Genomic DNA, 15644 nt, shown 5'->3' on the forward strand with positions numbered 1-15644 from the left:
AGAATGAACTCTCAATTCTTTGGCCAGCTGCTTCCCTTTGAAAATGTATGCTGAATAATTGAACCAGTGAGCAATAGTAGCTTTGGGGGCCTCTGAAAAGACCAACAATCCTAGATTTTCTAAAATCAAACTTACAAATATTTCATCAGCATCTGGTGAGCATCCAAGAATTAAAAAAAAAAAAACAAAAACCTGAATTTTATCTCTACAATTTTCCCTCTAAAAGGATGGAAAGAGCAACATCTGCTTGGGCTGAAGATATAGCTAATCATAAGATCTTTAAACATTGCTCTCTTTAGGAACTCAAAAGGAGAAAGTCTTAATGCTAAAGTATTTAAGTTGATATTCCACTCCAGCCAAGTGGCTCATACCAGAGGCAGCTAACCCCGTTCAAAAAAAATGAACTACGGATGAATAACTAAGGAGGATCTTTACAAATGATTATGACAGCAAGCCAGATCTGCTGCCTGAACTGTTAGGGAGTCAAGTGTTAAACCTTCCTTGAGACCTTCCTGAAAAAAAGCAAGCATATGTGTGAAGTTCATGGCAAACGGGAAAAGAGCTCTTTCTGAACTCCATTTCTCAGACGTGCCAGATCCTTGTATAAGCCATCAAAGTGGAGCATTTTCTCAGAGTGAGGTAGAAATATCCTCTTCTGTGTAATCTTTCTACCCTGTGTGTGACCATTTTAAGAGCCAAGCTGTACCACCAAGGCCTAGATTATAAGACCTCTCTGCTGTAAAAGCCACCGTGACTGACCAATCTGGAGACAGACCAGGTCTGCATACCAAGGATGCCGTGGCCGGGCTGGAGCTACCAGTTCTACTGGTCTGAGATACAATTCGTTGACGTACTTGGCTCAGCATAAGCAAACAAAGGAAATAATCCCCTCTGCAACTGCTGCTGGAGTAGGGTGTTGAGGCTCTTGGAACATAGTTCAGTGCAATGACAGAAGAAATGTGGCCATCAGATCCACAATCACCAGACCCCAACAGGCTCTGATCAGACTGAAGCCCATCGCTGATAGCCCCCACTTCCCTGGATCTAGGAATTGTCAGTGTAAATCCTCCATAACCAGGGATGGTAATTGTCTTAGTAACTGCCATTACTAAGGCATCCACTTTAGGTTACTTCAGCTTTCCTTTTTCCTCTGGATCTAAAGGATAGAGAGTTTTTTTTTTTTATATAGCTCTTTCCACTTGGCTGTAAACATGGCTCCTTAGGGAGCTTTCTAATACCCTTCAAATGGGGGTTGCTCACTGTAGGTAGTTCTAAAACTGCTTGAGAAGAAATATGCAACACTGCAAGAGATTTTATGATAAGAATAGGGTGCTCTTCTGTGGGATCATCTCCTTCACTTACTAGAATCTCATCCTCTTCTACCGCTTCGCTAAGAGATGAAGTCCTTGAAGTAGAGTGCAGCTGCAGCTAGGAACTCAGACTGGAGCCACTGAAGGACTAGGTGTCAAAAGTTGTTTTGCCATATTACAGGTAGAAGGAACATCACAGAATTTCTGGGTTCTTTTAAGCATCTAGTCTTGATGCAGTAATAAAACAAATCTGCAGAAAAAGGACTCCCTTTGCCTGGGGGAATCTCATAATCAAAAAACACACTGCAGAACTTGCAGCCAGCCAGTGACTATAAAGCAGAGTTAGCCTGTCCAGTAGGTTTGCAAGCACCCCAGAGGTTGAAGGAGACAAAATGGCTGCTGCTCCCATGTTTTCTGTGAGGGAACCACAGTATGGCATGGCTGGGTCTGCCTACTTGAACCAAATTGCAGTGAGAACTCACAGGTGCCCTTACCCCCACAATGCTCCGAATGCAGCAAGAAGTGCACTCCTCTGAAGCACTGCTGCAGCCCCTGCAGTGGGAGCAGTGCTTTCTCTCTCTGCAGGAGTTTCCATACCCAGACCAAGAGATAAATGGTGTTGCTGTTAAAGAAGAGACAGTCAGGGTAACTTAGGCCTGTTTAACTACTGCTCCTGGTACTAAGGGATGCGGTCTCAGTAAAAGATCCCACCCTCGAACTTCCCTAAAGGAAAGCAGAAAACAGACTACTGGCTTTAACCTTCCTTACCAAGAAAATAGCACTAACAGAGGTACTGCTTCTGATAAAACCAAGCACAAGCTCCCTTTGTGTAGCACATGATTTCTTCTCTTTTCAATTTTATTTTTGACTAATAACAGGGGAAGGAGGAGGGACTCCTGAATAACAGCCCTTCAATTAGAGCAAACTGTACTAGAGCATCACCTCATGCGCTACCAGGTTCTGGCAATCCAACTGGCTTATACATTAGCTTGACCAGGAGTTGCACACATCACCTATCACCATCTGCTGGAGAAAGAAATAGTGAGGAGTTGAAGCAGCCCAGTGCCCACATACTAGTTGAGTACAACCCCACAGGTTCTGGATTGGTCTGGTGAGGATGCTAAGGAAATGAAGTGTAATTGGTGTTATAGCAGTAGTCATTGCTCCAACTGAAATTCCGCCTCCCCTACACATATATTGCTAATGAGAGCTGCCGAATTGATGAACGTACCATCCTTCTGCTCACACCTCTGTGAAAGCAAGAACCAATCACAGCCTACTTGAGCACTAATCATGTTCAGTAGGACAAAATACGATATTTGAGTATCAAATTCATCAACATCTGGCAGCACTGACTTGTTCTTTGAAATCTCTTTGTTCCCCTCAGTTGTTGAGAAGAGTCTGTGTGAAGAGGCAATTTTGCTTTTGTTTGTCCTGTGGCAGTGCTTTTTGCTGTGCAGTAGGCATGCGCTATTGCCTACCGTGGCCTAGTAAAAGGGCCCTTTAGAAAGCTGGACCAACAGACTACTCCTGGGACCCAGCAGTACATATCTATGATAGTGGCAATTACAACTTACAAGATACAAATGATAACAGCTGCATCTATAAAGGTCATAGTTGTGGTGGATGTAGCTTTTGAGTTAAGCCCTTGGACCTCACGCTGTAGAAACATCATACAACATATAACACAAATGGTACCTCTGTAGCAGTTTACTAATATAACATATCTTTACTGTAGTAGAAGTACAAATATTTGGTAAAAAAAAATATATGTATATAAAATCTCAAATACATACCTTACAGAGGAAACTGAGCTCCTCGAAGAACTGCTGAAAGAACTCTGACTACCAGCTGTAGAAATGGCTACTGGTAATTCTAAACCAAACTAAAAAACAAATATATATTTCCACTGTAACTATTTTATCAACACAAATCAACGAATAAAGGTATGGAAAAATTTGCTTGCAATAAATAATAACACTATGCTACATTTTCCTCTCAACAGAATGATATAGAAAATCAGTATATTACTGGAGTATAATATGGAGGAAAAAGAGCCTCACAGAGCTCCTAGACAATATATCAGTCTATTGGAGCTAAAACGGATCTTAGTCTGATCCTCTGTTCATCATTGGCTCTAAAAAAAACCTCCAAGAAAGCATATTATTCATTGCTCACTGACAGATTTAAGAAGATGGCTGTAGTGACAAATTTAATAGTTCCATAGAATTGTTGCTTCACAATATATTGGAACTTAGTGCAAAATAAGCACTTATCTTTGACGCTAGAAGACTTCAGACACAATTCTTCAGACGCTCCAAGCCAACGTGGCTTATTTTGCACTAAGTTCCAATATCTTGTGAAGCAACAATTTTATGGAACTATTAAATTTGTCACTACAGCCATCTTCTTAAATCTGTCAGTGAGCAATGAATAATATGCTTTCTTGGAGGTTTTTTTTAGAGCCAATGATGAACAGAGGATCAGACTAAGATCCGTTTTAGCTCCAATAGACTGATATATTGTCTAGGAGCTCTGTGAGGCTCTTTTTCCTCCATATTATACTCCAATAATATACTGATTTTCTATATCATTCTGTTGAGAGGAAAATGTAGTATAGTGTTACTGTTTTATCAACAAACATCCACATGCAATTGCTAGAAAAGCAACAGCCTCCTAAAATATCTTCTATATGCTGATAAGCACAGTTATTCAACCAGAAAAGGTACTTGGACTTATGAATAAAATACAAAGAGCCAATTCTAATATTCAAACAAAAGTAGGGCAATACAGTAAATTGAACTGTATGACAACTTTTATACATATTTTCTTGAAATAAATTCTCATTTAGTAGAAAGAGTGTGGAGACTTTAGGTGTAGGTAATACATTCACAGTTTTAAAACCACAAATCTTTTGCCCAGTACATTTTACTGAAAGGGAAACTGTCTATAGAAGAAAATTGTTCAAGCAAATCCTTCAACAAAAAGCGCTACTTCTCAAAATATAAGTGCTTTCTGGCAGAAGCTCTCAATGTTTCCCCACCCAACATGCTTTATTAAGTTTCACAACACAATACAAATGAACCACTTTGTGCATTTTGATAAAGTTTAATTAAAACAATTTATATTTCACCCATTTCAGTGAAAGATGAAGATGAAGGGTATGAAGATGTTGCCTTTTGATATAGTGGAGACAATCCTTGACACAGCAGTTTGTGCGAAACATGAGTTCATGCCGGCTTAAGAAGTCTCCTTAATGTAAAACGGAAAAACTGAGAAGGGAGTAGCAGTAAAGAAAAAAAAAGCCTTTGAGCTAAGTATTTGAAATACGATTTTTTTGAAACTTGAATATTGAAGTTGGATATTAGAAAGATTTATTGTTAAAAAAAACTTTTTCAAAAAAAATAAAACTGGATCAATGACAAATACATGCCCATTATAAGCACTGCTTGGCTTGATACAGTGAGCCAGAATAGTGGAGACACGTGCATCTAATAGATCCAGTACTACTAACATAAATGTTATGTATAAGATGAACTGAGTATTCATTTGGAGCTGGGTATTGTTATTGGTGGATATAGGACCCCCTCCATTAAGAGAAGCTACAGATTCTGCAGTAAATGGCAATTATAATAGCACTAAAAAAATTAATGGATATGGTGGATAGCACTGAAATCCTCATAAGAACTGAGAAGGGAAGTTAACAACATGGGCTACTGTTATTTTAGCACAGGTATTGGGCAGGGATGGAGGCCATTCCAGTGGGGACAGGCATGGATGGGTTAGATTTCAGCAGGGATGGGTGGGGACATGTGAAACTTCTGTCCCCGTGCAACTATCTACTTGTGACCTGCATTGGCCACTGGATACTGGGCTAGATGGACCACTGGTCTGACACAGTATGGCTATTCTTATGTTAAGAGTTTGATTGGGAAGATATGGCCTTCAAACAGCTTGGGCTCACCCCTGTAGATCCTTAAAAATCAAAGAGTAAACGTTAAACATTACCTGCTGAACAATTTGCAGTCAGTGCAATGTTGTAATAGTGAAAGAATATGATCCCACAAGCCACTGCCTGACACCAACCATGTTGCAACATTCTGTGCCAACTGTAACATACCGTGTTTTTCGGACTATAAGATGCACTTTTTTCCCCCAAAATTTGGGAGGAAAATGGGGGGTACGTCTTATAGTCCAAAGGTAGAGATTTGGCTGGCAGGCCGCCCACCCGCCCTCCCTCCGAGTTCGGGATCGCCCTCCCCCCCCCCCCCCCCCCCGCCCTGTCACCACTTCTCCCTACTCACACGATCTTCCCTGGTGGTCTAGTGACGTCGGGGCAGAAAAGAGCCCCCTCTTTCCTGCCCAGCGCGCTGCTCTCCATCCTCCCGTATGCAGCCTGACGGTCTCGGCGAGATTCAAAATGGCCGCCGAGACTTCAATTCTTGGCGGCCATTTTGAATCTCGCCGAGACCGTCAGGCAGCAATGCATACAGGAGGATGGAGAGCAGCGCGCTGGGCAGGAAAGAGGGGGCTCTTTCCTGCCCCGACGTCACTAGACCACCAGGGAAGATCGCGTGAGTAAGGGGAGAGGTGGTGACAGGGCCGGGGAGGGGGGAGGAGGTAACCCTCAGGGTGATCCCGAACTTGGAGGGAGGGATTCGGACAAGACGCACCGGAGCACCTAGGTTTTAGAGGAGGGAAAAAGCAAATTTTTTTTTCCCTATTTCCCTCCTCTAAAACCTAGGTGCATCTTATGGTCCGAAAAATACGGTATATAAACTGCGATTAAGCACATTACAGTAATCTAAACCACTCAACTGAATGCACCACCATATGAAAATCCTGAGGAGATAAATGCCATAACTTTTGTACCATGCTTAAATTGTAAAACGTGCTTCCCACAATAGCACACACCTGTACTCTCATTTGCAAAGACCAAAACTATTGTCAAATTTCGAACAATGGGGAGCAGCGACATTTTAATTGATTCCCTGCTCCTCTGGCAACAGAATCTTCTCCACCCATTGAAACATTGTTTTTAAAAGTTAAAAACCACCCCATTAGCAACAAAGTTTTTAGCAGCAGTTATTAAACCAGGTATGTTATAAGTATCATGGGTTGTCATACTACTAATTGTATAGTGGAATGTTGTAGATTTATACTTTGTTCGAATGGGTACCAACTATGTAATGCAACTTTAATAAAAAAAATATAGAACACTCAACTTCTGCACAACACATTTCTCAGCTTGCTTAAGGAAGGAGGGTTAATACTGGCTAATTCCTTCCAGGGTCTGCAATCCCGTAGATTTCTTTAGTGGCAGACAAATGGCAGTATGCTTCAGCTTGGGGGGGGGGGGGGGGGGGGGGGAGGAGGAGGAATGAACACATTAGTGCCTGAACCAAAAATGGTGGTAATGCCTCCCTGAGTAATTGTACTAGCTCAGATAGGGATCCAATACATAATCCCCCTCCCCCAATTCATCTGCAGTTAAAACCTCAGAGGACAGTGCTCGGGAGTCCATGCAGATGACTATTCGGGTGCTCGAGCTACTGGGGTTCGTTTTAAACTACCCAAAGTCCTGTCTCCACCCTGTCCAGCGATTGGAGTTCATAGGAGCCCTGCTCGATAGAGGGTTCGAGCCTACCTCTTGGAGTCAAGAGCAGACAGTCTTGCCTTGCTTGCGTCCAAGGTTTGTGCCTCTCAGTAGGTCACAGCTCGGCAGATGTTCAAATTGTTGGGCCACATGGCTTCCACAGTATATGTTACACCCATGACACGTCTTCACATGAGACCGGCTCAATGGACCCTTGCTTCTCAGTGGTATCAAGCCATGGGGAGTCTAGAAGATGCCATACAAGTGTCCCCAGAGCTTGTACGCTCTCTTCAGTGGTTGACAATTCAATCCAATTTGACTCTAGAACTTTCATTCCAAGTTCCTCAGCCACAAAAAGTGCTGACGACGGATGCATCTCTCCTGTGATGGGGAGCTCATGTAGATAGGCTACACACTCAAGGTGCTTGGTCCTCCCAGGAAATGAATCTTCAGATCAATCTCCTGGAGGTTCGAGCGATCTGGAATGTTCTAAATGCTTTCAGAGATCGGCTATCTCACCAAATATTGTTCTCATCCAAACAGACAATCAAATTGCAATGTATTACACCAACAAGCAGGGAGATACCAGATCATACCCTCTGTGTCAGGAGGCCGTACGGATGTGGCATTGGGCTCGCCAACATGCCATGTTCCTTCGAGCCACTTATCTGATGGGCACAAACAATATCCTGGCCAACAGGCTGAGCAGGACAATGCAACTGAACGTGTGGTCTCTCAATATGGGCATGGCCCGCAAGATCTTCCAAACGTGGGGCACCCCCTCGGTGGATCTTTTTGCCACTCAGATGAACCACAAGGACCCTCAGTTCTGTTCCAGGCTTCAGGCCCACGACAGACTAGCATCGGATGCTTTTCTTCTCAATTGGGGGACAGGTCTTCCTTACGTGTATCCTCCAATACCTCTAGTGGGGAAAATTTTGTTGAAACTCAAGCAAAACTACAGAACCATGATTCTGATCAAGCCGTACTGGCTGCAGCAGATATGGTTCCCGCTTCTTTTGGCATTATCCTCCAAAGAACCATGGAGATTGCAGTGTTTTCCAACCCTCATTACTCAGAATGCCAGGAGTTACTTCTATATCCCACCCTCCAGTCCCTGGCTCTCAGGGCTTGATGTTGAAAGCCTAGAATTTGCTTCCTTTGGTCTCTCAGAGGGTATCTCCCAGGTCTTGTTGGTTTCCAGGAAAGATTCCACTAACAGTGTTACTCTTTTAAATGAAGGAGGTTTGCCGTCTTATGTGAGAGCAAGGTCCTAGATCCCCTCACTTGCCCTACACAGACCCTGCTTGAATACCTTCTACACTTATCAGAGTCTGGTCTCAAGACCAACTCTGTAAGGATTCACCTTAGTGCAATTAGTGCTTATCATCAACATGTAGAAGGTAAGCACATCTCTGGACAGCCTCTAGTTGTTCACTTCATGAGAGGTTTGCTTTTGTCAAAGCCCCCCTGTTAAACCTCCACCTGTGTCATGGGATCTTAACATCGTTCTCACCCAGCTGATGAAAGTTCCTGTTGAGCCACTGAATTCCTGCCATCTGAAGTACTTGACCTGGAAGGTCATTTTCTTGGTGGTTATTTCAGCTGGTAGGGTCAGTGAGCTTCAGGCCTTAGTGGTGGATGCACTAAGTTTCATCACAACCGAGTAGTTCTCCACACGCAGCCTAAGTTCCTGCCAAAAGTGGTGTCTTGCCAACATTCTTTCCACGACCTCATATGCCCATCTTGGCGAAAGCAGCTTGCACACCTTGGTTTACAGGAGAGCACTGGCCTATTACATGGAGTGGACACAGTCCTGCAGACAGTCCGCGCAGCTTTTTGTTTCTTTTGATCCCAACAGGAGGGGGGTTGCCATCGGGGAAACTCACCATTTCTAATTGGCTGGCAGATTGCATTTCCTTCACATGCCCAGGCTGGGCTGGCCTTGGAGGGTCATGTCTCAGCTCATAATGTCAGAGCCATGGCCATGTCGGTAGCCCACTTGAGGTCTGCCTCCATTGAAGAAATTTGCAAGGTTGCAACATGGTCTTCAGTCCACACATTCAAATCACACTACTGCCTTGAGCAGGATACCCGACGCAACAGTCTGATCAGGAAGGCAATGTTGCAGAATCTGTTTGGGGTCTAGAATCCAACTCCACCCCCCCCCCCCCCCCCCCCAGGCCTGTTTTATTCTTTTCCAGGCTGCACTCTCATTCAGATTATATATAGTTTCAGGTTAATCTGTGTTATGTCCTCGCAGTTGCAAGGCTCAATTGACCAATGTTTGTTGTTTTTGGCGAACCTGGATGCTGGGGTTTCCCCACTTGTGAGAATTATAAGCCTACTAGTTCACAGAGAAAGTGAAGATACTTACTTGTAGCAGGTATTCTCTGAGGAAGCAGGCTTTATATTCTCGCAATCCCTCCCACCTCTCCTTGGAGTTGTCGTCTCTGTTCTTTTTACATTATTTTTTGCTATAGTAAAAAAACTTAGGAGACTGGCGTTCATGCGTTTCACAAAGCCCTCTTTTAGCTATGGCGCCATACCGGGCAACGCGGATCGGCATCACCCACTTGTAAGAATATAAAGCCTGTTGTTCTCTGAGAATACCTGCTACAGGTAAGTATCTTTGCTTTATAGTTTTTACATAACAAAGACCTAGCTTTGTCAAAAATAGACACCAATACCGATTCTTTGCTATGCCAGGATCTGAATCCTGATTGAGGAAAATGTAACACATAATGTTTCATTAAATAATCATTCAATTGTCCCTCCAATAACTTTGAAAATACTGGGATAGAAGCCACTAGTCTATAATTTGAACATAATTTACAAGATTCTTTATGATCTTTCAAAATTGGAGTAATTATCTCTCCCAATCTCACTGGAAATTGCCCAACTTAGAGCTTAAACAACAGAACTAAAAAACATGATGGAAGAGTAGCCATTAGATAAGGAGGACAAATATCCAGAATACAATATGCTTTAGAGTACGTATGATCATAAAGCACTACACAAAGACCAGTCAAAAGGAGAAAAGGCCGACCATTATACACTGTCCCCAAAAATTACCCCAGGCACATTGGCTGCACTGGTACTTAAGCGTGCCGCTTTGGCCTGCATGCTGTGGAGAACCAGAGCCCTGCCACAAAATAATAGTCCTGATAATCCAAGTTTCCTCAAGCAAAGAAAATAAAGAGAAACCCTCAAAACACAGTAAAAGGAAGGCTCGCACTTGTGACTTTGAAGTCAAGTCTGCGAACTGACAAAAGTCCTGGAAGTGTAGCAAGATTCTTCTTGTATTCTATCATTCTGTTTTTAGTAGTCTGTGAAAGCCCTGTTCAGGCTTAGGAGAAAGGATGAACCAATGGTGGGGGAAATCGGACTCCTCTGAGTTAACACCCCTCCTCCAAAGAAAGAAATGGTCTTCAATTATTTATTTATTTTTTTTATGGAGCTTAGACTTTCAAAATAGCCACCCTTTGCTCAACAGCGTCCTAGTTCTCTAGCTGGCTTAAGAGCCATCCAACCAGTCCAGAAGCTGCACAGCTGTCTGTCACCATGTGCTGGAGACAGAGAAATACTGAGGAGCTACAGCTGCACTGTGCCCTTATAGGGCAAAGCACACCTCTCTTGTCCTGCTAGTTGGCAGGCATAACCCGCAGGTTCTGGACTGGTATGGTGTGGGTGCTAAGGAATAAACTTTTCAGAGTATAAATTTCTTATTGTCTGCTCATAGTGAAAACAAGCTAAGAACATGGTCCTACCAAAGTTCTGAAAGGCCCTGGGGCATAGTTACTATACAGAACGAGCCTAATTATTGAGACTATAAACCTGCTATGTGTAGGGCAAACTATTTGCTGCTAATACGATCTTATTGTGATTACACAATAGTTCCTGTGGATTTTAATTCCTTTCTTGAAGTGTTAGAAAATTGAATCCTGGGGGCAAAAAGATATGATAGTTTAAATATTGTGTAAGGAAACTGACTTGCAGCCTTTATGCATACAGTTTACTATTTTTGCTTGAAACAAATTTGATCAATTTGCTAGTACAAAATAAGAAGCTAGGTCAATAAACACTGTAGATTATAGTTTAATTTAAAGGTGAAGGGCTTATATTCAGCCAGCAGCGATCAGCGTTTTACTGACTGCAACCGGTGTTAAACCCAGAAATTCAATGCTGGACCATGCCTGGCCTCCAACTTGAAATTTCTGGGTATTGGGAGCCATCTAAAATATGAAGGACCGCATAAATTTGTGGTTCTTTGGTATTTAACTGGCTAAGTGCTGACTCCACCCCCGGAACGACCCCAAAATAGCTAGTTTTGGCTTGAGTGCTAACCAGGCATTTTCAGTGGCACTATTTGGACAGGCAATTTTAAACAGCCAGGAGCTTCTCCTAGCCATTTAAATCATTTTGAATATCTAGTATATATTTGCCAAAATGTGCACAGTGTCAACATGGAGAAATTAGATCTTACCTGCTAATTTGCTTTCCTTTAGTCCCTCCAGACCGGACAGTCTCCACCTGCTGGTAGGCGAGCACAACCCATCAGTCCAATCCTGGTCCGGTCCGGAGGGATGCTAAGGAAGCACATTTTAGTAGATATAAAAGTGTAGTGCTCCTGAAATCTAAATCCATTTATAATTCTTCTCCTCTGCTTTCATCACTTTGACTTTTTGCTGCCAAGATGTTTTTTTTTTTCAAATGCTTGTGCCATAAAAGTATTATTACCTGTTGAAAGTATAACTGAAGAGGTGCAGCTAAATCAGGATTTTCTTGCATTGCACTAACCAAAAACTTATCAATGGATTTATTGAAATCTTTTAGTTGACGGAGATCAATATCTTGTTCTTCTTGTGTTTCTTCTTTGGTTTTTTTCATTGAACGAATGTCTTTGACCAGTTTAAGACACTGTTTTGACATAAAATTGGAAATATTATCAATTTAGCATTTACAGAGCACCTTCCACACAATACTCTGTACACCCTATGGGGGAAATTTTATATATGGGGCTTAGAAGATTCGCACAGAGAACATTTCTGCCTAAGCGTATTCTATAAGGAGTGCCTATATTTAAGCGCAGTATATAGAATACTAGTAAAAAAAACGCCCGTTTCTGACACAAATGAAACAGGGGCTAGCAAGGTTTTCCTCGGAGTGTGTATGTTTGAGAGACTGTATGTGACAGTGACTGTGTGTGAAAGAGAGAGTGAATGTGCGAGAGTGTGTGTGTGTGAGAGAGAGACAGTGAGTCTGGGTGCGAGTGTGTCTGAGAGAGAGACTGTCTGTGAGAGAGAGTGTGTGTGTGTGAGAATGAGAGTGTGTGCAAGTGCGTATGTGAGACACAGTGTGAGAGAGAGAGAGTGTTTCACACAGATACAGTGTGTGCGAGAGAGACTGAGTGTATGAGACCAAGAAAGTGTGTGAGTGACTGTGTGACACAAAGAGAGTGAATGTGATACAGTGTGAGACATAGTGTGAGAGACAGTGTGTGAGAGTGAGAGAAAGACATTGACTGTGAGAGAGAGAGTGTGTGTTTCACACAGATACAGTGTGTGCGAGAGAGTGTGTGAGACACAGACTCCCTGTGAGACTGAGTGTATGAGACCAAGAGAGTGTGTGACTGTGTGACACAGAGAGTGAATGTGATACAGTGTGAGAGACAGTGTGTGTGAGAGAGAGAAAGACATTGACTGTGAGAGAGTGTGTGAGAGAGAGAGAGAGAGAGTGTGTGTGTATGACAGAGATACTCCCCCCCCTCCCTCCCTCCCTCCCTCCCCCCGCTCTCTCTTTGGTGTCTGAGCATTACTGTGCAGGACGCTGAGCTCTGGCTGTGCTTCAAGGAACTGACCAATCCTATTTAATAGAATGCACCTCCAACATTCTGAAGCCGAGAAACCTCGTGTGGTTGGTCAGTTCTGCTTGTGACGAACCCGGAAGTACGTGATGTCAATTCAGGAGATGGATACAGAGAGCAGGAATGCCTCAGCCATGCAGTCAGCTTCAGAATGTTGGAGGTGCGTTTTATTATATAGGATGATTGATATCCTAGTGCTTAAATGTGGCATAAGTCCTGGCACGTAGATTTAGGTGCATTGCGCCACATTCTATAACACGCTTAAATTTTGGAATGCCCATTTCCCCGCTCCTTTTTGCCTGCGTATGTTAAGAAGGTAGACACACTGTGTTACAGAATTGTGCTCGTGAATTCTAATTGCCAATTAGTGCTCATTATTGCTAAGTGCTGTTAACACTAATTAGCTTGTTAAGCCAATTAAGTTTCGTACGTTGTTATAGAATATGCATGGATTTCGGCATGGATCTCTGGGCCGCTATATAGAATCTGGGGATATAGGGCTATATTCTATATATCAGACCTAAAAAAATTACTGCTGAAAAAAAATACACCTAGGCATATTCTATAAATCCGCAGTTTATAGAATATGCCTAAATCAAGGCAAAGCTTATTGAATACACCCAACAGCCGTTTTCTGCAACTATATTTAAGTGCGGCCATTTACGCCAATGAAAACCTAGTGTAAATGCTGACATCTAAATTATGAGCGTAATGGTCATATTCTATAATACTGTGCGTAAATTTGAGGAATGCCCATAGCCACACCCTTTTTCAGTTCCACACCTTAGAATTTATGCGCATCACTTTATAGAATATTCCTAGACATTTGTGCACATAAAATGCCAATTAGTATCAATTGCTTGTTCAATTATTGGTGCTGATTGGCTTGTTAAAGCTAATTAAGTTGCACAGCAAATTCAGAATACGACTGGATTTGCGCATGTAACTCAAGCTGCACTATCTACAATCCGGGTGATAATGTTTCATAAAGGTATATTTCTATAGTAACTATATTTGTCAGAATGTGCTGATGTGCATTTTGGTAGTTACTACTATGCAAGGCGTTCTGAGACCAACCTGTTTAGTTACTCTTTCATATTTCTGAGTTTGCTCATCTGTTTCTTTATTTAGCTGTATTATTTGTGCAAGTTTCTCATCTGTTTTCCCATGGTAGGCTACTTCCTCTTTCAGCATGTTTTCTAAAGTATTTTTCAAACTCTGAAAAAATATGAAATAGTGACAGCAGTGGAACTGATTTGTAATTTCAGATATATACACTCATAAAACTGGTTAAAATCTTCATCAACAGAAGCGGAAAATTACTTTGTATAATCCATTCGTCACTAAAACACATAATAAATTAATTTCAGAAGTCTTTTGAACTTTTATTTTTTAAAGAAGATGCACTCAAGGCTCCCGCCCTGACACAGGAGACGAGGTACAAGGCTGTCTAAATCGGAGAGAGCAGAACACGGGGAGGGACCCGGCCAACCAGGTGTGACACCCCAAGGGGGAAAATACGAGCCCCACCAGACCCGCACCCCCGAAGCACACAGAGAACCAGTACAGGATTCTTTTTTTTTTTAATTTCTATTATAACCAAAGGCCTAAGAAAACAAACCCCCTGGCCTACCAGACTAGTCAGGCTGCACGTCTACCCTCTGCTGGAGACTGAGAAATACTGGCTAGTTGGGGTTCTGCACAGGTTACATATGCAGTGTTCAAAGTTCAGTGTTTCTCAGGCTCCCTCTGCTGGTAGGAGTGCATAACTCAAGCGTCTTGACTAGTCTAGAGGAAAGAAAATTAGCAGGTAAGGCCTAATTTCACCTTTTCGTAGAGCTTTAAAAAAAAAAAAATTGCCATCTGCTGGCCAACCAAAAGAAACAACCAGGAGAAATCAGCAAAACAATCTAGTCCATAGGCTCAGAAACCCACTGTTTCATCACACACATCAATAAGTAAAGGACAAAATGGGATAAATTTTATATATTTTACACTTGAGAAAGAAAGCAGCCCAACTTTGGACAGTTGAACTTCAAAATATGTCTTCTGATCCTATTAAAAAGTGTATTAGCATGCTCAGTACCTGAGTGTCTTCCTGAAGCTCCTTAATTTGCCGTCGCTTGTACCTGTACTTTTCCTCAGCAGCTCTTTTCTGTTCTTCCAATTGCAATTTCTCTACATACTCCTCACCTCAGTAGGGGGAAAAAACAACTGTATTTTGCATAATGTTGGCTACAATTTAATAACAAAAAAGGTATATCCCAACACAACTAGCTTAGAGTTTTTACTGGCTGTAACACTCATTATTGCTGCAGAATTGCACACGAATCTGCCCCATTCTATAACACGCATGCCTAAATATCATAATATGCAACTCCAGTAAGGGGTGTGCCCATGGGAGGGTCGGGGCATGGAATTTCCAGAATTTGGGCATGATGTTATAGAATAATGCCACTTATGCGCCTAACTTCCATTAGTTGGGTGCTAGCATTTACACCAGCCTTTTGGCAGGCCTAAGTGCTTGAACCCAAAGTTAGGCACAAAATGCGCGCTAAGATATTATTCGGTAAAGGTTGTTCCACACAGAGTGCCCTTTGAAGAATACTAGCACCTAATTTTGGGCGCCATTTATTCAATCCCCCCCCCCCTAAATAACTGTTTTGAGATTACTGATAGATATTTGATTGAAATTCCCTATATGGAACAGTGAATATATCAAGACTAATAAGAAACCAGTCAACTGAAGAGTGTGGCAAAGACAGTATATAGACAGACAGGCAAATGATAGTGAGGGCAAAGATAAGTCTTTTGCTTTGCTTCAATATTTTAATAGCTACAATTAAGACATGCATTATAACATAATGGATTT

The 15644-nt window shown here is 42.2% G+C and overlaps 1 protein-coding gene across 1 annotated transcript in view; it reads right to left on the reverse strand.

Annotated features, from left to right (window-relative positions):
* CCDC39 (coiled-coil domain containing 39) overlaps positions 1-15644 on the reverse strand; it is a 77586-nt gene that overhangs the window by 1596 nt on the left and 60346 nt on the right. The window contains exons 16-19 of the mRNA XM_030216793.1: positions 14859-14965; positions 13850-13990; positions 11647-11826; positions 3107-3195 (exon numbers count right to left, since the gene is read on the reverse strand). Coding sequence (XP_030072653.1) covers positions 3107-3195; positions 11647-11826; positions 13850-13990; positions 14859-14965 — 517 coding nt within the window. The remainder of the gene's footprint in view (positions 1-3106; positions 3196-11646; positions 11827-13849; positions 13991-14858; positions 14966-15644) is intronic.

The sequence above is a fragment of the Microcaecilia unicolor genome, chromosome 10 (assembly GCF_901765095.1).
Source record: "Microcaecilia unicolor chromosome 10, aMicUni1.1, whole genome shotgun sequence".
NCBI lineage: Eukaryota > Metazoa > Chordata > Amphibia > Gymnophiona > Siphonopidae > Microcaecilia > Microcaecilia unicolor.